Raw genomic sequence first — 21,033 nt, 5'->3', positions numbered from 1 at the left:
TAAGTGGTTAACATTTTGCGTGTAAGTGGTAAACATTATGTGTGTAAGTGGTTAACATTATTTGTGTTAAGTGGTTTATGATCTTGCCTCGTCAAAATCAATTACTTTTACGATAATTTCATTTCATGCACTCAGCCGTTTTCGTTCAAGGCTTTTCCTTTGAATATATTAATAATGTGTAATGCGAGTTTTTTTTCCTTTCCTCTATAATTTCGAGATTGCTTGGCTTCATTCTGTGTGAAGTGGGGCTATGTAGTGGCTTTCCGCCTCTCCGCCAGGATATTGGAGTCGAGGCTTCTTTCCAGCGAATCATAAGAGCTTAATATAGCAGCGTATTTTCATTTCATTAGGAGGACAGAATTGAAGGCGTTTGGCCCCGGTGTGGATTTTTTTTCCCCCCCCCAGGTTTATTTCCATCTTCTTTTCAACTCCGGATGGCGTAATTATTGCCTACAACGTTAGCACCTCTGGGTGTGTCAGCTAGGCTGGCTCAGCTATATTTAGGGTTCTGGTGGGCACGCGAAGACAGAAGTGTATAGGCTTCTCATTTATTTCAATACCCAAGATGTGATGTGATGAGTTGGTCGATCAGCTTGAAGACCGGCCAAGCTGTGATGTGATGAGTTGGTCGATCAGCTTGAAGACCGGCTAAGCTGTGATGTGATGAGTTGGTCGATCAGCTTGAAGACCGGCTAGGCTGTGATGTGATGAGTTGGTCGATCAGCTTGAAGACCGGCCAGGCTGTGATGTGATGAGTTGGTCGATCAGCTTGAAGACCGGCCAAGCTGTGATGTGAAAAGTGGGTCGATCAGCTTGAGGACTGGCTTAAGATGTGGTGAGCAGAGCTGAACACTTACTTGGTCGATCATCCTCAGGAGCGGGGTCAGGCTTGGGAGGGAGAGATGAACGCGAAAAGCTAACGTCAGGTTAGGTACCATCATCGTTGCTTGGGAGGGAGAGATGAGCGCGAAAAGCTAACGTCAGGTTAGGTACCATCATCGTTGCTGCGCGCCGGTCAGGGAACAGTCGTTTGATAACATGGCGACTTTTTTTTGTCGTCGTGAATGGCTGTGCTTCCGGGGGCCAAAATGGCCCCTTGGAGCCATTGTCTGCGGACGACGAAAAACAAAAGGAGGGGGACACCACGGCATGATTGCCGGCGGAGGAAAAGGTAATTTTCTCTCTTCCAGGAATTAATCATGTCTTTGGTGAGTGTAAAAATGACGGCCGGAATTTTGTGCTGATGAGCTCCGTAAGGGCTCTTTTTCTGGCGTGTCCCTCTGCAACAATTCCCAAACTAAATTGTCGCGTGACGGGTTAAAGATTTTGCAGCCAATTACCCTGACCTCAATAGCCACGCGTAAAAGTAGAGGGGGGGAGGGAGAGTATTATGAAATGTAGCAAGTTGCTGGATTGTGTTTGATGGCCGTAGTAGCGTGCCTGCCGTGTTCGAGGTAAAGACTAGGGCACCAGCTTTTTTTGTTTTGTTTTGTTTCCGGAGGCCTGATATGTCATGGCTGTAGCAATCCGTGGATGAGTTGCCCAAGTTGATGATATGCACCGATTCTCACTCTTGAGAGGAAGACGTTCTTGAGAACTCTGTCTGAAATCAAGTCTCGTAGGAATATCACTGTCGAGTTCAAAGTATCTCATGACCCGTGGCTTTACTCACTACACGTTCAAGTACCTCATCACCCGTGGCTTTACTCACTACACGTTCAAGTACCTCATCACCAGTGGCCTTACTACACGTTCAAGTACCTCATCACCCGTGGCTTTACTCACAACACGTTCAAGTACCTCATCACCCGTGGCTTTACTCACTACACGTTCAAGTACCTCATCACCCGTGGCTTTACTCACTACACGTTCAAGTACCTCATCACCCGTGGCTTTACTCACTACACGTTCAAGTACCTCATCACCCGTGGCCTTACTCACTACACATTATATTTCCTTTCTCCTTAGAATTACCGAGTTGATGATACTGTGGTGATTTACTGCCTTGTCATTAGCAGCACACCTTGACCCAGTTTTACCCCAAGAATGAATGAATTATTTGTAGCGACGTTTCCAGCGCCTACCATAACGTTTTACTTCCTGTTTATAGTTTATGGTCGTAAGGTGGTTGTGAGTGACGGAGTGCCACGTGTAATATCCATGCATGCTTCTCTTCTGACCTCGTTTATGCGGAAGAAGTTAGTGCCTTGCATTTTCCAGTACGTTTCTTGATGCACAAGAAAACACGGTTTCCTCCTCGCTTTCTTGGGATGATGTTAATATTTAGATGGCTACATGATTATTCTGTCTGCGTCGTACATCTGACTCTTATCTACGGTCAGTATTTTGCTCGTGAGAAGGGAATTAGATCCTTCTTAAGCCCCTTGAGCAGAATAGTACGACCCTTGAGAAAGGGTCGAGTGTGATGGCCGGGCCTTTGATCTGACACTTGAGGGGTCTAGTTGAAGGCAAGGCCATCACGCCAATGGTTCGTACCTTCGTGCTGAAGAGGTCGGCTGGAGGCCAGAGTGGCCTGTTATAGTGAAGGAGTTGCCATATGCTGGCTTTTAGTGCTACGTTTCAGTCCCTTCAGAGTCGAGCGGAATGCTTACATGACTTGCGTCTTGTCATCCCATTCGGGTTGGCGGCAGACGACACCAAGGTGTCATGATGGGTTTACCGAAAAACAAAAATTACCGTTGTTGCTTGCATGTTTTTGAGGGTTTCCATCGTAACAGGATATATTGTGAGGTTGCAGCAAAACATCCCACCTCCCATTTTCTGAGCTGACAGCGCTAAAAGAATCGATGTTGTGGTCGCACAGACATCAATCATGCTGGATACCCTTTACTTCAGTGTCTCGAGATCGCTACCCAAAAGAACCCTTCAGTTTCAGGGGGTCACGACGCTGGAAGTGGCTTCCTTTATTAGCTTATAACAAAGTGATCATCACTTGGACGGAGGGTCGAAGACTACCATGTTGTGAGCTGACGACTCGGGAGATCATTACGTATACCTTTATTATACCTTTATTCCCTACGTCGCCCAACGCTGTCGAGCAGGAGTAAACCACTCTCATCTCCCTCGTATACAGACAGCCCAAAAGTACCCCTAGAATGCACGTCTCGTACCGGTTCCGATACATCTTCATGCCAACATACCTGAATCACAAAGCAGTGGTACAGCTCTGAGGAATATTCATTATATTTCAAAGCAAGAGAAAAGCAAATAGTTTTTTTTTTTCTTAAACGACCAAGGCAGTAGACTTCGTAACATTCAGTGGATCGTAGTCTTACATGTGAGTGAGTTCAGCTAACATACTTCATAAGGCAATTTTGCTGATTACTCGCTTATTCTTAAACCAGACGCAAAAGATTATGCTGGTTCTGTGTGAAGTTTCCGCTTCAGCAAGTGAACAGTTTAGTGTCACCTGTAACATTCTTCCACCTCTGTGGCTCCTATGCCACTAATACTGACGATTTCATAGATCAGTATTACTAAGATGGAAGAAAAACGATAGATAGACATACTCATGTCTTAGTTTCAAAATACTTCTCCCTTTAGAGTTTTGGTGTCAAAGTCCTTCACCAAATTAACATTATTCCCCCAAATTATGTGTATTAGTAAAAAAAAAAAAAAACTCGGGTATTAAAACAGCAATAGCCTATAACACCTTTCAGTGCCTTAGACCAGCCTGCGTATAAGATGTACGTACATTGTGGACCTGTAGCTTAATGTGAGGGGACGATATAAAAAGAAAAATCTTCAGCAGTATTTACATGTGAAATCACATAGCGTTTGGAGGATATACGAATCGATGAAAAGTCCAGAAACCCAAAAGTTTACAATTACGCGCCATTGAAGGTTTTTCAAAGACCCTCTGAAAAGAATATGTTCAACGGGGAGACATTTGGGCTTAGTTAAGGAAGGCTGAAAACTTGTAACAAACTTGGAACATGAAAGTCAAATCACCTCCTTTTACAACGATGAAAAGACCGACTGAAGAATAGTGAAGACAGGAAAGTGAAGAACAGTGAAGACTGGAACGTGAAGAATAGTGAAGACAGGAAAGTGAAGAATAGTTAAGACAGGAAAGTGAAGAACAGTGAAGACAGGAAAGTGAAGAATAGTGAAGACAGGGAAGCGAAGAATAGTGAAGACAGGAAAGTGAAGAATAGTGAAGACAGGGAAGCGAAGAATAGTGAAGACAGGAAAGTGAAGAATAGTGAAGACAGGAAAGTGAAGAATAGTGAAGACAGGAAAGTGAAGAACTGTGAATACAGGAAAGTGAAGAATAGTGAAGACAGGGAAGCGAAGAATAGTGAAGACAGGAAAGTGAAGAATAGTGAAGACAGGAAAGTGAAGAACTGTGAATACAGGAAAGTGAAGAATAGTGAAGACAGGAAAGTGAAGAATAGTGAAGACAGGAAAGTGAAGAACAGTGAAGACAGGGAAGCGAAGAATAGTGAAGACAGGAAAGTGAAGAATAGTGAAGACAGGGAAGCGAAGAATAGTGAAGACAGGAAAGTGAAGAACAGTGAAGACAGGAGAGTGAAGAATAGTTAAGACAGGAAAGTGAAGAATAGTTAAGGCAGGAAAGCGAAGAAAAGCGAAGACAGGAATGGAAAATGACGAAGATGACGAAGATCGGGGAGATGAGATCGTGTGAAACCAACAAACGATGAAGAGTGGGAAGTGGAGAGCTGGAGACTTAAGCGAGAAACGTAAGATACGAACCACTGAAAAACATGGGAGACTGGAAAGATGCGAATGATGGAGACTAAAAGGAACAAGGTCTAGGGAATGTAAAGATGGCAAAGTAATAGGACTTTGGGCTTGTTATGGCGAGAAAATGAAATTATGTGTAAGTGGGGAGTACTGCATGTTATAAAGTGGTGTAAAATAAGAAATGTAGGAGAACAGATTGAGAGGACAGTAGGAGACGAGGTGCAGAACACAGTAGGGGAAAGTAGGTCACAAGGAGAGAAATAAGAGACCACGAAGAGAGTACAAGAGATCACGAGAAGAGGAAGAGAAAGACCAGAGAGAGAGATAATGTAGGAGAACCTGGAGGCAAAGAAGGGGAGGAGAACTCAAGGAGAAGGAGGTGGGAGAACAAGAAGTGAAGAATGTTGTGAGGCTGATAAGTATGGAATGTTGAGGACTACGAGATAAAGAATGAAGGTGTCAAAGAAAAGCGCAGGTTGAATGCTTGGGATCATAGAAGTGAATATTGGAAACCCCTGATGTGTGGAATGAAGGAGACCAAGAAGTTGGGAAATATACGAGCCAAATGAAAAGACTGGTACATGAAGAAGGTGTGAAAACCACATCTTTCCCTCAGAGAGAGAGACATTTCTGGCGTTCGTATTGACGGAAACAGTACGTCATCTGAGGTGCCGGGAATAAACCTACCACAGGAGGGTTCATAAAGCTATGGTCCACTTTGTAAAGGTCTTATACTCTCCATCGGCTGCTGTATAGGTAATATCTAAGGTCGGGCATTCAGTTTTTATGTAACTGAAGTTTTCGAGTGTTGGTTTAGCAGCAACGCTCGACTGTCAGTATATTGGTCATGGTTACTGACGCGTCGCTTTGCGATGGTTTAAAACGCAAACCAATTTTCTCTGTAGAAGATTTGTGTAAGCGCATGAACATATGAAGCATATGCATAGAGATTTGGTAGTTTGCGATAGTCGGTGAAATATACTTGTGAAGACCTCTTGTTGGAGCAGCCATGGATGAGGCAGCTTAACTAGCATATATTATCGCAAGCAGCTAGAGTGCCACTGAAAAAAAAGGGAATTCCAGTAATGTCTAGAGTTTGGGAATCTTCTGCCTCCATTAGGACAATCGGGACTGGGGATCTGAGGATGGCTTTTTGATAGTCGGCTCATTAACCTTACGAGGACGAGGGTACGACGCACACACACACACACACACACACACACACACACACACACACACACACACACACGAGCTTCCATGGGGCAATGGCTTAGCGCCGCTGACCATGATTCATGCACGGGCCCGCCCTCATTCGAATCCTGGGCGCCGCCAACGCACCACAACCAACCCAGATGTTCATCCTCTCCGTGGGGTTGGTCGATAACTTACAGATAGCACACACACACATACACACACACACACACACACACACACACACACACACACACACACACACACACACACACACGCGGGCGCGCGCGTGTGATAATGCATGTTGTCAAGATGAGTGGAATTTCATAAAAGGGATGAGGCTAGTGTGTGTCAGAGGATGTGTCAGGTACCTGCCGGGCAGCACTGGGAAGTTGATGATGACATGAATATGTATGCCTCTTGTCAATCAGCTCGGCAAGACCAGATTACCATCGGATAAAAGAGTTTATGTATTTTAAGCACAAGCGTCGAAAAACTGTATCGATTTGTTTATATATGCTCACTGATGCATCGGGGGCGAAGTGTCTCCCCCGCAGTAAACCCTCAAGGTTGATCAAGTGTTCTTACTGTCATCTATATCTTTATCGAATCACAGGACAACTTAGAAAGTATTTATATTATTTTCTTATAGCAAGATGCACAGATTTGATGGGAAGGTCTTATTGTTTGGTGAGACGTAAGGACCTCTGGTTGCTGAAGGCTTCTGCGGAGAGTGTTTTGGTGCTGGTCGTAAACACTGACGGGACTATTAATTTTTAGCTCCAAGAGAAGCAGGTACGATCACTGGATATGATATGGTGTTACCTTTGACCTTAACCTTAAGGTTGAGAGGGGTCAGGTCGAAGGTGACACCACCATATCCAAGGGATCGTATCACCGTGCTCAAGGAATGAAACTAAGCCAAGTATTCCCGTGTTAAGTCCATCTGTACGTGCGTATCAATCCTTGCGATCATTTTGCTCCCGTCGCCTCAGTAATTGCTCCATGATTGTACTCTGTGAGTCGGTCACAGAGAACGGCTGCCGGATTTCATTTTATGTATTTGGATTATGCTAATGTGTTTGTTTTGCATGGTCATTTAGCCTGGCCTGTTTACTACTTTTTTTCTCTCTTTGTTGCCGCTTGTGGGCGGCGAAGTCTTGTAGTTTTGTCCGCGTGCTAACTTGTTTTCCTCTTGTGTTGCAGCTGGTGGGCGGTGAATTCGACATGGAGCTGAACTTTGTGATCCAGGATGCCCACAATCTCCGACACATGCTGGAGCTTCTGGACCACTGTCCGCCTCCGCTTCAGGTAAGTACGCCTCCTTGTGGTAATACCCCGGGGTCTCCTGAGGTGTTCGTGTCAACCCCCGTGGTGTATAGGAAGGGGCAGAGGGTAGGGAGGGGTAAGAAAGAGAATGCTTACGTGTCATCCTGTTTGGTGTTGTAGGGAATGGGAAGGTCTTGAGGTGTACACACACACACACACTCGTGTCATTTCTTCATCCAGTGCTCAAGAATTGTAGCGTCGCTGAGAGGAGACAAAGCGAGTGATACTTCAAGTTCTTCATGGAGCTCGACGTGCCATGAGCGCTCTGCTCTTTGCCCATCGGCACAGCGTAGTTGTAGTTTCTATTAAGGTACATTTCATTCTCTCTCTCTCTCTCTCTCTCTCTCTCTCTCTCTCTCTCTCTCTCTCTCTCTCTCTCTCTCTCTCTCTCTCTCTCTCTCTCTCTCTCTCTCTTTTCCCACTCTCTACGCGCTTTTGTCGTTGGATGGATGGTGGGTGCACTACATTCTGTCGGCATTTCGGTCGCTGAAAGCAGCCACACTCCATGTTTGGGAGGCCCAGTGCCGCTTGGGAAATCTGGCACAGAGGGCCGCCTGCCTTCATCATATGAACGTCAGGGAAGACCAGTGAAATGTTTAAGGGATCACCTGTACTCGCAGGAGAAATTGATTTTGATGATGATTTCGTACTTTTTGTGGTAAAGATGGTTTTGATTTTGACGGACGGTAGTTATGATGATGAAGGAAGGTTCAGGTCATGGTGATATAGATAGCTAAATGAAAATAGGTATGATGATAATGCTGAAAGATGGTAAGATAATGGTAGAGATAGTGAAGAAGAGAATTTTTGATAGATATGATTATAGAAATGCCATGGATTATTTTTATTGCTGTTGTGATATTGGTAGAAGGTGAGAGCAGTATGGTGACAGCTTGTTTAGTGAAAAAGAAATGGATGAATGACAGTCATAGTTTTGATGTGACATGCTAGGTGTGGTGGAGGTGACGTAAGGCGCTGAGGTTTGGTAATACGCTGCCATTCCTCAGTCCAACGTTGTGTAGCGAGTGGGTATGCAAAGTTCTTCGTTACACATATGACCCTTGATTGTGTCTGTCCACCGGTCTGACGACAGTCTCTGGACTGTATTGTGCTCCGAGCAATCAAATCTGCATTTGATATGTTATGCACAACTATTGATTACTGTCACTCGCTGTTGCGCCGCAAGACGAAGCTTGTGTTTTAGGAAATACTGTCATGTTTTCTTCAGGAATTTCATCTGACGAATGACAAGGTAAGTTGCATGTACCGTAAGTGGTACAGGACTGGTAGGACTGTACGGAGGCTGTTGGGGACACACCAGGGAAAAACCTGAAAGATATAATGTTTTGTCTCCGCTGATGCTCTCCCGGGACCCAGACCGCCAAGTTTCTCTGTCCGGACTTGATATTGAAGTTGTCAGTGGAGCCTCAGGAAAGCATGAGATTTGTTGGGTCTTCGAGGTTCTAAGTTTGAGCCAGGCAGGTTCTATTGTTAGGTGGAGTGTGTCAAGTGACCATTGAGGTTGTTCTCATTGTCACGATGGAGTCTTATTGTTACGCCTCTGGTCTATTGTTTTGCCTCCTCTAAAAAATCACCTTTCCCTTTTAGAGCCTTCCTCACTGTTCCTTATTAGAGTCAGGCGTTCACCACTCTGCCTCAGAGCCTGTCGTTCACCAATCATCCATAGAGCTAGTCGTTCACCTCTCTCCTAGAGCCGTTCGTTTGTCCACTGGACAAATTGTACGAGGAATAACAGCCAGGGGCGGTGGTGGTTGTAGCCGGAGGAGGTTCGGGCACGAAGTTACACACACACGACCACCTGTACACTCGACTCTGCCGGTCGTAATTTTGTCCAGCTGCCTTTGTGAGAGGGCGCGTGGTGTCGCCCGTGCTCGATGTCGTACTTGTTAGCCGAATAGAGCGTTTGATGTCACCCATGCTGATTTGTTGAAGCGTTTGATATCACCCCGTGCTTGTCTCGTTCTCGTAGAAGGCACGAGAGCGTGCTATGTTAGGCTGTGTTAGCATCGTGCGGAGCGTGAGCTCTTCCTTGATAAGCTCTTTCGGATGAAAGAGACGGGTTGATATTTGTCATGAATTTTGTGTTTATTCCCACATGAGATTTGATACGCCACTTTCATACGAAAAACAGCCTCTAAATCTTATGGCTGGTTGGTCAGTAATGCATCACAAATTGGAAGGAATAGCGACGTGTGTTGCTCGGTCGAGGTAAAACTGAAGCAGTAACAGAATTATGGGCGTGCGTAAGTGAGAAACACGGTGGCGTTAGTTGAATTAAGGGGGGGGGGAACTTGAAATTCATGCCTTTTAGTGTTTCTCCTAAACACTTTCGTTAGGTTGACTCGATGGTTTATATTTAATCGTTGAGGGAAGGGCGTTGGGGTTTGAGCCCGAGCCGCCATACACACAGCTGGTTGAGGTGGGAGGACTCGTGTCCCTCTGTTGCCTTGGGGTGTTGCCGTAGAGCTGGGGATGCACCCACGGCTCACCCAGGAATATGGCTCGAGTAAGAATTTCGACGATGCCTGTTACTTTTGCGAGCGATGACAACGAGACATGAAACCAGCCACTTTGTACTGCGGCCTTGCGAAATCTGCATATCGTTCGTTGAGCTGTGTGCTGGGGGCTCGAACATTTAGTACGTGCAGAGAGTGCCAGATGTGTGCTACACATGTCAGCGAGCGTAGTGTGGCCACATGTCGCACCAGGTGTAAAGGGTGTGTCCGTGTTGCTGTGTGTCATATACCAGGTGTGAATATGTAGATACCAGATCCATAATGGCGCATGTCATACCAGATGTAAACAGTGTGCCCGTTCTTGTTTATCATACCGTATCTCGTTATTGATTGAAGACGAATGTTCGTCATTGTCTGATTTTCTGAAGAAAATTTATTACTGTGTCTAAAGTCTCAGGGTTAGCATGTCACTGATTACTGGAGACTAGTATGTCTGATGGTGAGGTGGCCACAGCTGCAGGAGCGTCCACCTTGGAGGCCTGCGTCAGGAGCGGCTGGCTGTTGCGGTCACAGGAGGCCGAGGTGAGGAAGGAGACACATCAAGTCGCATGTATGAGAAAGAGGGAGGGACGGCATGAGGGGTTCGGGCATCTCCCTGGAAGACGGGCGTATCCCCGCGGCACCGCGTGAAGCAGCCAGCCGCCACGAAATTAGATTAATTATGGAAGAAGCTCCTTGAAGAGTGGCTCCTTTTTTGGTGGCGACCGTGCTGCTCGGCCACACTCACGCTACCTCGCCTTCTCTGATCTCCGCCTCATTATTCCAGTTACCTGCATTATGAGGGAGCCCTCTTCCCCCAACTTAGTTAAGGCTATAGCTACAGTCTGTATAGTGCCCTGGTGGAGTGTAAGGCCTCCCCTACAACGGTTGTCAGGAGTCATTACGGCCAGTACTGGCGAGGGTACCATGGTGAAGGCGTGACGGTGCCGGCTAAGGCTTCTGGGCGTCGCGTTTGGGCTTCTGGTCCTCGTCGCCACATTCAAAAGGGGTTGTGGGAGAGCAGGGAGAGGGAAGAAAAGAGAGTGGAGGGTGAGGAAGGGGAAAGTGTTTGAGGGGACTCGAGTGCTGTGGCTTAATTAACAGATAGCGTCCTCTCCTGCCCTTGTTGTGACCAATCCTTAGGGGTTTTATGAGGGGGAGGCTGGATCTTCACTTGTGGCTAACCCTGTAGGGGTTGTGTGGGGGGAACTGGTCGTTCACTTGTGGCTAGCCTTGCAGGGGTTGTGTAGGTGGTAAACTGGTCGTTCACTTGTGGCTAGCCTTGCAGGGGTTGTGTGGGGGGAACTGGTCATTCGCTTGTGGCTAGCCTTGCAGGAGTTGTGTGGGTGGTAAACTGGTCCTTCACTTGTGGCTAGCCTTTCAGGGGATGTGTGGGGGAACTGGTCATTCGCTTGTGGCTAGCCTTGCAGGGGTTGTGTGGGGGAGCTGGCCGTTCACTTGCGGCTGGCCTTGCAGGGGTTGTGTGGGTGGAACTGGCCGTTCACTTGTGGCTAGCCCTGCGGGGGTTGTGTGTGGGGGTGGGAATTGGTCGTTTACTTGTGGTTAACCCTGTTGGGAGTTGGTGTGAGGGAACTGGTCGTTCACTTACGTCCGGTTTTGTAGAGGTCTACTGGAAGAATTGGTCGTCCAGTTATGCCTTGAACACAGTACACTGTTTGTTAGTTTGAGACTGAGCCTCTGTAGTTACTTGGTGGCAAACATTATAGTGCTGTATATGTTCTTGACACAGTGGGTGTCGTCACAGGTCGCTGGCAAGAGTGCGCGCCAGTAATATCCTGGACACTCACTATTTCCTGCGTGCCTGGTACCCTCGTTTCCAGGATCTTGATGGGGAAATTATTACGAGATGGCTTGCCAGACTTTCATGACACTAGTATCTCATAGAGAATATGCATCTTGTGTGCTTGTTTGTCTTGTCCCCGGACCTTATAGTCGTTTGTATTAACCTCAACTACAACCTCACGCTGTCTGGTCGCTTCATTGCTCATAACCTCAAGGGACGCGTTCATGGGCTATACATTTAGTTGTTGCCTTTGTCCAACATCCTCAAGTCTTTGACTTGTAACCTGACCCTCTATCTTGGTCATGGCGTTTCTGCTGTCCATACCCACACACACACACACACACACACACACACACACACACACACACACACACACACACACACACACACACACGTTACCTGCCTCTCCCTCAGCAAAAAAAAGACCGTGTTATCTCTGTTTTGCCTACAGCCTTCCAAGTTTCCGGCGCGTCCATCTCGTCTTTGGTTTGTGCAAGACCTGAAGTCACAGTGTTGCTGACAGCTACCCCACGGCTCCAGTGCCTGCCTGTTATTTCATCTTTACCTTCTGTCCTGTCGACATTGTCCTCCCCCTCCCCGGTTTTTGTATTGTATTCTCTTTTGTTGTGGTCATGTAGCTCGCTGATCTCTCCTCCTGTACTTCGCTCTGGGTCCAATCTGTCTCGCTGCTCCGTTGACCTTTGGGGCTGTTGTTGGCTGTAGCTTGTAAGGTGGCGTAACATTTGTTAAGATCGTTATTGCGCAAGCGCTGCTGGATAGTTTACATTTTTTTTACTTATTTTTGCCAGCCGGTAATGAGTTGAACAGCCTTGAAACCCGGATGTTGACGTTGTGTGGTTCGTTATACGCTTGTAGCACATCAGCTTTCAGTGAATATTGTCCTTGCATGTCTCTCCTTATTGTAAATTATTTATTGTATGGGTTGAGGACCGGTCCATGAAATATTTAACCTAGATGTGCTGTTTTGCACTTAAAACGCGTTTGCTCCAGCGAACACTTAGTAATTTAGTGTTTCATTATGAAGATTAGATTTTGCCTCAGGGCAGCGTACACACGTTACACCCTTCATAGCCTTCACCAAGGCTGGTGATACAGACCTGATATCCGATGTGTGGTTCACTTTCATATATATATATATATATATATATATATATATATATATATATATATATATATATATATATATATATATATATTTATATATATCTTTCTTTCAAACTATTCGCCATTTCCCGCGTCAGCGAGGTAGCGTTAAGAACAGAGGACTGGGCCGTTGAGGGAATATCCTCACCTGGCCCCCTTCTCTGTTCCTTCTTTTGGAAAATTAAAAAAAAAACGAGAGGGGAGGATTTGCAGCCCCACGCTCCCTCCCCTTTTAGTCGCCTTCTACGACACGCAGGGAATACGTGGGAAGTATTCTTTCTCCCCTATCCCCAGGGATAATATATGTATATATATATATATATATATATATATATATATATATATATATATATATTTAAGATTATATATACCAGTGGATGTCATGAGGAGCCCCCACTACCTCCAGTGCCTCCTGATTCGGAAGTGCTGTACAGTCATGGCCTTTGGTCTCCCCTGCTTCAATGTGTCAGGCTCGTTTTTCTTTCGCCGGAAAATCTGCGAGCGTTGTAGCATCAATCCTTTACTATACCAGTGTAGAGATGCTCGTTTTGCCTCCATTGGGCATCACCAGCATTCCATTGTTGCCGGTGTGAGTGTGGCTTACAGCTCCAGTGCTGCTGTGTTTTTTTTTTTTCTTTCAGCCATTGATGTCATCATTGTTAGAACCTCTAGCAAGTAACAGACTAATAATTGTTAATTTTTTTCTCTCCCTGTTTTTGAGGTTACATGTGCTAATTTCTCCATTGCGTTTGACATGTTGCAAGTGATGGTGTCTTGATATCAGTTTATACTTAGTTTGCGGTCAGACTGAACGCTGTTGGAAATCGTGATACCAAGTAGACCTCTGTTGTTTGTGCAGTTTGAATGTAGGGTGCTTTCCCCTTCGACCTAAAGTGCGATCTCGTAGTCTGTGTAGTCCCCGTCTTTTGTCTGGTTCTCAGAAGGTATAGTTGGCGATTCCATACCTCAGGGTCCGTGTTTACTCTAATGTTTGCATCCGGCGGGGTTTGCAGGAATCGCATTAGCATCACTGAGGAGGCCGTCGGTAAAAGGAATCTGTGTTTGTTTAAGTCCGGGATGTTGACTGTTACTCAGGCAGCAGCTAGTATGATTCGCTGGCCACTCTCCCCTGCCCTTCTCTTGATCACAGTTCTGCTTTACCCTGAGCCTTCCATCGTCAGTTGTGTGTTTATGGCTCTGCTTTACCGTGAAGTTCCACGGTGTGAAACGTCCATTGTTTCCGCTTTTCCAAGAACTTCCCTGATCCGTTGTGTGTCCACAGTTCTCAGCTTTACCTCGAACCTCCCAGATATGTTGTGTGCGTCCACAGATCTGCCCTACCATGAACCAGAAGTCGTACATGACCCTTGCCTTCGCCGCACATTGGTCGCCCAACCACAACTTGCCTCAGTGACGCTGCGTCTGCTCCCGTCCTTTTTTTTTTTTTTCCAGTCGGGATCCGGGGCTGAATTGCGTTAATACCTCCGCCTTTGATTCGCTCTCCCCTCCCTCCTAGCATATATCGTGGACTCCTCCTCCACCTTAGGTAAATCTTCGGCTATCGCGGCAGGTTCTCTTGCATTTATTTCCATAGTTTACACTCATATCGACTAAAGTGAATCACAGCTCATGAAATGTGCCAAAGGTGCGCCTGGCGATCACACTCAGCAGATGTGATATTAAGAATCTCAGTCACACGCGCCAAGCCACTTGAAGGGGGGGGGGGGCAGAGAACCGCCACCGAAGTCGACAGAGGGTATAACGCAAAGTAAGGCAAGATTTTGGAAGGTTTTGGTGAGATTTTCCTCTTAGACATTACAGATGACATATACTTTTGAGAGGTAGCATCACGATTGCCTGAGGAAAGTAGTGGTGTCATTTTGCGTTGTACATTCCGACCAGCAACCTGCATACGTCCGGATGGGTAGGTGCCACTGGAGTCTTTACGACCACGGATCGTCTTCAGCTTTTTTGCCATCCGTCATCAACACAGTTGTCGTCTTTTCTCCTGCCCCTTCCTCCCGCTCTTTCTCCTCCGCATCCTCTGCGCCTCTGCCTCATTTTTTCCCCATTTACCCCTTTCATCCTCCCGGTGATCCCCCCCAGTGCCTGTCCTGCCCCATACCAGAGTGTCCACCTGGTGGTTGTCCCACGCCATCTGTTCCCTTGGGCCATTTGAGGGAACCCGGCGGGCCAAGTCACTTCTTCAAATGACCCGTTTTCTTTAGTGATTGTTTTTCTTGCCGATTTCCCTGGGACGACGTGTAAGAGGAGCTTCATCAAGACTTTTTTCTGGGTTACTTCCTCAGACACTGTTTTAGAAATCACAATGATCAACCGACCTGTGAACCGTGACATTAACTGCTGCATTTAGACTGCTTAAGTCACCCTGATCACGAGATTAAATTACCGTGTTTAAAGAGCAGATTACACTTTGGGGTGGGGATTCCATGGCATTCCAGGACTTAATTAAGAGTTTTATTCATCGATCGGAAGGATAAGGTTATCGGCATTTAAGGTTTGTTGCATATTCCGCAGATTTTCGTGTTCAAGGTTAGAGTCACTTACTTCAGGGATGAGTTAATCTATTGAGGGAGTGTTTTCAGGGCTTGACGCTTGAGTTCAGGTGAAGGCACGACGCTATTGTATGATACTGGTGCCAGTGACTAGACCCTTAATGAGGTCAAGAGACAGGACATTGTGCCGTGCGGTCGTGCCATGTTGCTCAGAGGTCGTGCCATCGTGCTCAGCGGTCGTAGTATCGTGCTGGAGGATCGTGCTGTCGTGCTTACGGGTCATGTTTTCATTTTAAAGGAGCTGAAAACGCCATGTTTAAAGGGAGGAGGAGGTTTATGGGACTCGAGAGGCTAGGATACGTCATAAGATTAGGCCTTCGCACTCACGGCACCCAGGAGATTAATCTATCGAGGAGTATTTTATTTCAGGAATTATAGTGTGGTACTCACGAGGTTACTACACAGGTCCAATTGATTCGTCCCTTTAAGGTTCATGTGAGGTGAACCACGTCTGGCCAGCGGTGTGCTTGTTGTTGGTGCCGGTGCCTCCTCCCGACCTCCTCCCGACTCCCTTCCTTCCCTCCCTCCGTCACTGGTCTCGGGGGATGCTAAGCCCCAGAGGATTACAGGAGTTCTTAACGATCTCCAGCTAATAAGTTCTCGGTGCACGGCCTCATTATCAGTCGTGCACGGCCCTCGTTGCGTCAGTAGATCGCTCGCTTACGTGTCGCTCGCTTGGACGTACTTGAAGATCACCGTTTCCCGCCTTGCCTTACCCTCTTTGGCCGGTCGTTGCGATTTAAATATTCCCTCCCCTCTAATGCTAGCAGAGTTTTTAGAATGTGTTACATTTTTGTTTTTGCCGGTCGTAATCGGATTATAGACTGGAGAACCGGATGAGCGTGGGAGATATTTAAAGTAATCGAAAAGACTGTCGCGTTGAATGGTGGGCGTTGCAGGTGGTGGGAGAGCGGCTGGGTGTATGGTGTGTGTTGCAGGTGATGGGAGAACGGCTGGGTGTATGGTGTGTGTTGCAGGTGATGGGAGAAGAGCGGCTGGGTGTATGGTGGGTGTTGCAGGTGGTGGGAGGAGAGCGGCTGGGTGTATGGTGGGTGTTGCAGGTGGTGGGAGGAGAGCGGCTGGGTGTATGGTGGGTGTTGCAGGTGGTGGGAGGAGAGCGGCTGGGTGTATGGTGGGTGTTGCAGGTGGTGGGAGGAGAGCGGCTGGGTGTATGGTGGGTGTTGCAGGTGGTGGGAGGAGAGCGGCTGGGTGTATGGTGGGTGTTGCAGGTGGTGGGAGGAGAGCGGCTGGGTCTTTCAGTGAGGTTTTTGTTCCCCGAAGATTTTAATGCAGTGAATGGTATTTACAGTCCATTGTAGACGCGATTGATGGCACAGTGCTAAGTTTAGCTGTGGGATGTCCCTGTGGCATTCAACGTATTTTAAGTAACAGTCTGAGTGGGTGACTGTGCCTTGCTTATCATTGACATTATAAGCGAGATGTATTCCTTAGTGATGACAGAAGCACCGATTCTTTGATTGGTCATTTATATACCTTATGTCTTTGACGTGTTACGTGGCCAGCCGAGGATAGTAATCATCCGTTCATGGCTGTGAGATGAATAAGCCAGGAATAGAGTCTTCTGGTCATGGGACCGACTTGAGTTGGACTCCGGATTATGATAGTGTCAGGTACAGTTTAAGCGACGGCTGGTGTCGTAGGTGTTCCTCACCGGTTGTCTGAATATTCATGCTTGTGGATTTGTGATTCTGGTGTGTGTGTGGGCGTGATGCGCACATGTGAGTAGTGTGCGTATGACAGAGGAGGTGTGTACGGGGTTGATGCGTGTGAATGTTGTGTACGGAGGTCTGGGTCCCCCGTTGGAGGTGTTCCCATAGGTTTGGTTGCCGTATTTCTGTGTGTTTGTATGTAGGATGCGAGTATTTTGGGTTCATGTTTGATAATAACCGTCAGAGCACAAGAGAGGAGCGTGGTGGTCTGCGGATGCTCCATTTAACACCAGACAGGGCAGGAAACAAGGCAAAGTCTTCTCTCCACCTCGTCTAGAAAATAGAGGAGGAATTTTCCCACACACACGTGAAAATCAGAGAGCCTGTCATAGGGCACCTTGTCATGCTGACGTTAGGAACACAAGTTTTTTGTATTTATTATATTCATAGAATTTATGGAGACGCATGCGTAAGTAATTTCCTCCCGCGTATTGGAAAAAAAAAAAACATTAGATTTTTATCCTCCCTGTGAAGCACCTCGACTTCAAACGCTTTATCAAGAGATGTTCCGTACTCAACCTGGATCACAGGAGGTTGGACGTGGGCGGGAGTGCCATACCCTCGGTCACAGAAGGTTGACGTTGTTGTAACGGGACGCCAGAGAGAGAGAGAGAGGGGGGAGGCGGTCGGTCGCTTTTTATTATTCTGCTGCCGCTTGCCATTCCTTGATGGCGCCCGGCCCAACAACCCATGTGTTAGTTAATTAAGGAGTGGGCCAGACCTGACAGGACTCGGGAGCTGGGGAGAGAGGCGCGGGCAGGGGACGAGCCTATAGCTATCCCGAGTCCTCACAACCCCGACGTCTGTTAAAGGGGGAATTCGGCCACACCTCGCTGGGCGTAAGGGGCGGGGATGATCGTGCAAACAGATAACTACATGTATCCGTAGTAGCATTCAAAAGTTTACTCACACACACACACACACACACACACACACACACACACACACACACACACACAAACAAACGTGCTCAGCTGTGAGGCTGCTCGGTTATCTGAATTCAGGGTTTTGTATTCTCAATTTACCAGGCATAAGAAAGCAGCTCCGGGGAAGGTTAATGTTCAGGCTTCTCGTCAGCTTGTATCCTCCACTTAACTCCCCCATCATGAACGCCTTCATACAGTTACCCCTCAGGTAGCCAGTGCCAAGCATCGCTGGTAATGTTCTATACACCCTGGTTGCGCTCGCGCGTCGCTTGCGTCGTTCCGCGGATATTACGTCATCAGACATTGAATAGAATGATGGGAAATTGGTGTGCGTACGTTTCGTGGAGATGTATAGACCGACTGAAGTCCCCTGCAGCTTGGTGATGGATATCGGGTGGTAGTGATCACACATCACTCCGCCGATCCCAAGTGCTGGCTCACCCGCAACACATATTTTCCCACGAGCTGAGACAGTGATTTGCACGCACGAGTCAAATGGAAACGCTATTTTCGTTTTGCCTTTGATACGTCTTACGTATTTCAAGTCCCACTTGTTACGAAAGATTATAGTGGAGCGGTAAAGTACCAGACCAGCCAGGCTGTGGAGCGTATGGGATCCTGGGGTTAGAAGGCTCCCAAAGGACTAAGCAGAGCAGGTGGAATTCACCTGACGAAGTGGTGGCATAGCCGACGCTGTGACTACGTCAAGGTGTATCTCGCGCATGATCCGTAGTGACCGCCACACGGATTCGTGCCGTCGTGCTCACAAGTTCTGAAAGTGACATATAAGTTACGTCATCGCAATTATACGGTTTAACTCACACGATGCAATTCTTTGGGAACACTTGCCTATTACGGGACGTCCCCCGTTGCTTGGTCCTTGTGTTTAATGGGTGTAGCGCTTTAAGCTGCGTGGTACATGTTATGTGTAATCTGACTTCACAAGACAACACAGCGAGGTCACATTTTCAGAAGCTCCAGAATGGGATTTGGAACTTATTAGCTCGCGCCCTGGTCATCATTTTCTCCATTAAACAATATGCATAGTTTGTGCGTCGGTTTAATTTTTTACGGCTGCTTGTAAGCTATATTGTTAATTAACTGAAAATAGAATACTGCTTGGTTTTCCTTGGCGTTGAAGTGCCCAGAATGTTCATTGTTTGGAATATTGGTACTTTGTTTGCCGTTAAATGTTTGGACTTATTTCTCGTCCACGTTTTGAAACGAAAGTAAAAATATATTGTCTACTTAAGCGAATTATGGCCACATAAGAAGAGGAAGCGTTCGCGCGCGCACGCACACACACACACACACACACACACACACACACACACACACACACACACACACACACACACACACACACACACACACGTTCGGGTTAGAGGACTTAGATTCGTTCATCGGGAAGGAAAGAAGAGTAAGGAGTGATGAGATCACAGTATTCTTTTTTTTTTTGTAACCAATTTGATGATTTCGGCGTTGGGTATTTCTTTGAAAGATGCAGAGATAGAACAGTCAGAGGCCATGGTGGGAAAATAGGCAAAAAAAATTGTCAGTAAACATGTAAAGAAGTACATTTATAGTGCGAGTATTGGATGAACGGGATAAACTGAGCGAACAGATTGTGTTTATCTGACAGCACAGAGAAGTTTCAAATGTTGTTTGGTTGTGGAGAAAGTTCAAGTGATGGGGTCTGACGAGTGTAGAACTTCCTCCCGGCACAGTGCAAATATTTAAGCTTCAAGTTTCTAAACCAGTTTAATGATGTGTACTGTGAATAGCTCTTTGAGAGGTGCAGAGATAAGGGCAACTTGTGGTCATACGAAATGAAGTAAGAAACGCGTTAAAGATGTGAAGAATTACTTTTGTAGTATCGAACTTAGTGGGTGAGTGAGATGCGCAGAGTGAAGGAGCTGTGAGTATTGAAGGCGTAACGAAGGTTTGAAAAGTTGTATGATCGAGGATATTCGATTGTTAATACCCCACGGGTACTGAGCCCCTTCCCCGTACCGTGCAGGCAGATGAATACAAGAGTGAGATATACGATGAGGACTTCCAGCCCTTTGGGTTATTGTTATGAGCAACAACACCAACGAAGAGTTTTTCACCTTCCACACTTGATCCTTGACCCCTCGTGTCTTACATTTTTGACGTGTGATCTTTACCCCCCCTTTATCCCCAACGCCTGGCACTTACGCCTGTTATCCCGACGCCTGACCTACGCCTGTTATCCCGACGCCTGGCCTTTACGCCTGTTATCCCGACGCCTGGCCTTACGCCTGTTATCCCGACGCCTGGCCTTACGCCTGTTATCCAGACGCCTGGCACTTACGCCTGTTATCCCGACGCCTGACCTTACGACTGTTATCCGAACGCCTGACCTACGCCTGTTATCCCGACGCCTGGCCTTACGCCTGTTATCCCGACGCCTGGTCTTACGCCTGTTATCCGAACGCCTGACGTACGCCTGTTATCCCGACGCCTGACGTACGCCTGTTACACTGACGTCAGCTATAGCCATTTCGCCTCGGGGGATCCCGGGTAACTCATGACTGTCGGCGAAGGTGACGTATCTTCCAATTTATCGTTAGGAACCTTTACCTTGGATTAGCCAATCAGTGGCGTAGCCGCCCCCCCGCTAATACCCCAGCGGAACTAGCCCAGTTCGCTGGGGGGAAGTCTTGATCCGGATGTCGCTCCACTCGTGACTTGAACGGACGCCAGCCGGTAATGAATTGCCAGCTGGATTAAGGCTGGAGTCAGGAGTAATGGATGGAGTGTGCGTGCCTCGGGTGTAAGGAGCAGCAGGGAGGGGAGGGTCAGTTGTGTACAGGGAGCCACAGCAAAGAGTAATAACGCGTTCCATGTACGTTCCCACAGCAGAGTGGAGGACAAGCTTTGTCTTGTGTAATGAGCCACGTTTGAGCGGAGGGTTAGATTCACATTTTGTGTGATGAGCCATGTTTTAGCACAGGATTAGCTGTGCCTTTTGTAATGAAGCACAGCGTACCTGAGGTTAGGTCGTGGATGCTGCATAAAGAGTTACAGTAGAAAGGAAAAAAATGC

General features: G+C 47.1%; 1 protein-coding gene across 3 annotated transcripts in view; it reads left to right on the top strand.

The window, feature by feature from the left end:
- Nucleotides 1–21,033, top strand: part of LOC139758115 (uncharacterized) — a 357,618-nt gene that overhangs the window by 177,414 nt on the left and 159,171 nt on the right. For all 3 annotated transcript variants that reach the window (XM_071679216.1, XM_071679217.1, XM_071679215.1), the window contains exon 3: nt 7,126–7,230. In XM_071679216.1, coding sequence (XP_071535317.1) covers nt 7,126–7,230 — 105 coding nt within the window. The remainder of the gene's footprint in view (nt 1–7,125; nt 7,231–21,033) is intronic.

This window comes from Panulirus ornatus, chromosome 29, assembly GCF_036320965.1.
Source record: "Panulirus ornatus isolate Po-2019 chromosome 29, ASM3632096v1, whole genome shotgun sequence".
NCBI classification, from domain to species: Eukaryota; Metazoa; Arthropoda; class Malacostraca; order Decapoda; family Palinuridae; genus Panulirus; species Panulirus ornatus.
The sequence above is the reverse complement of the archived record's forward strand: the minus strand, read 5'-3'. Positions and strand labels throughout refer to the sequence as shown.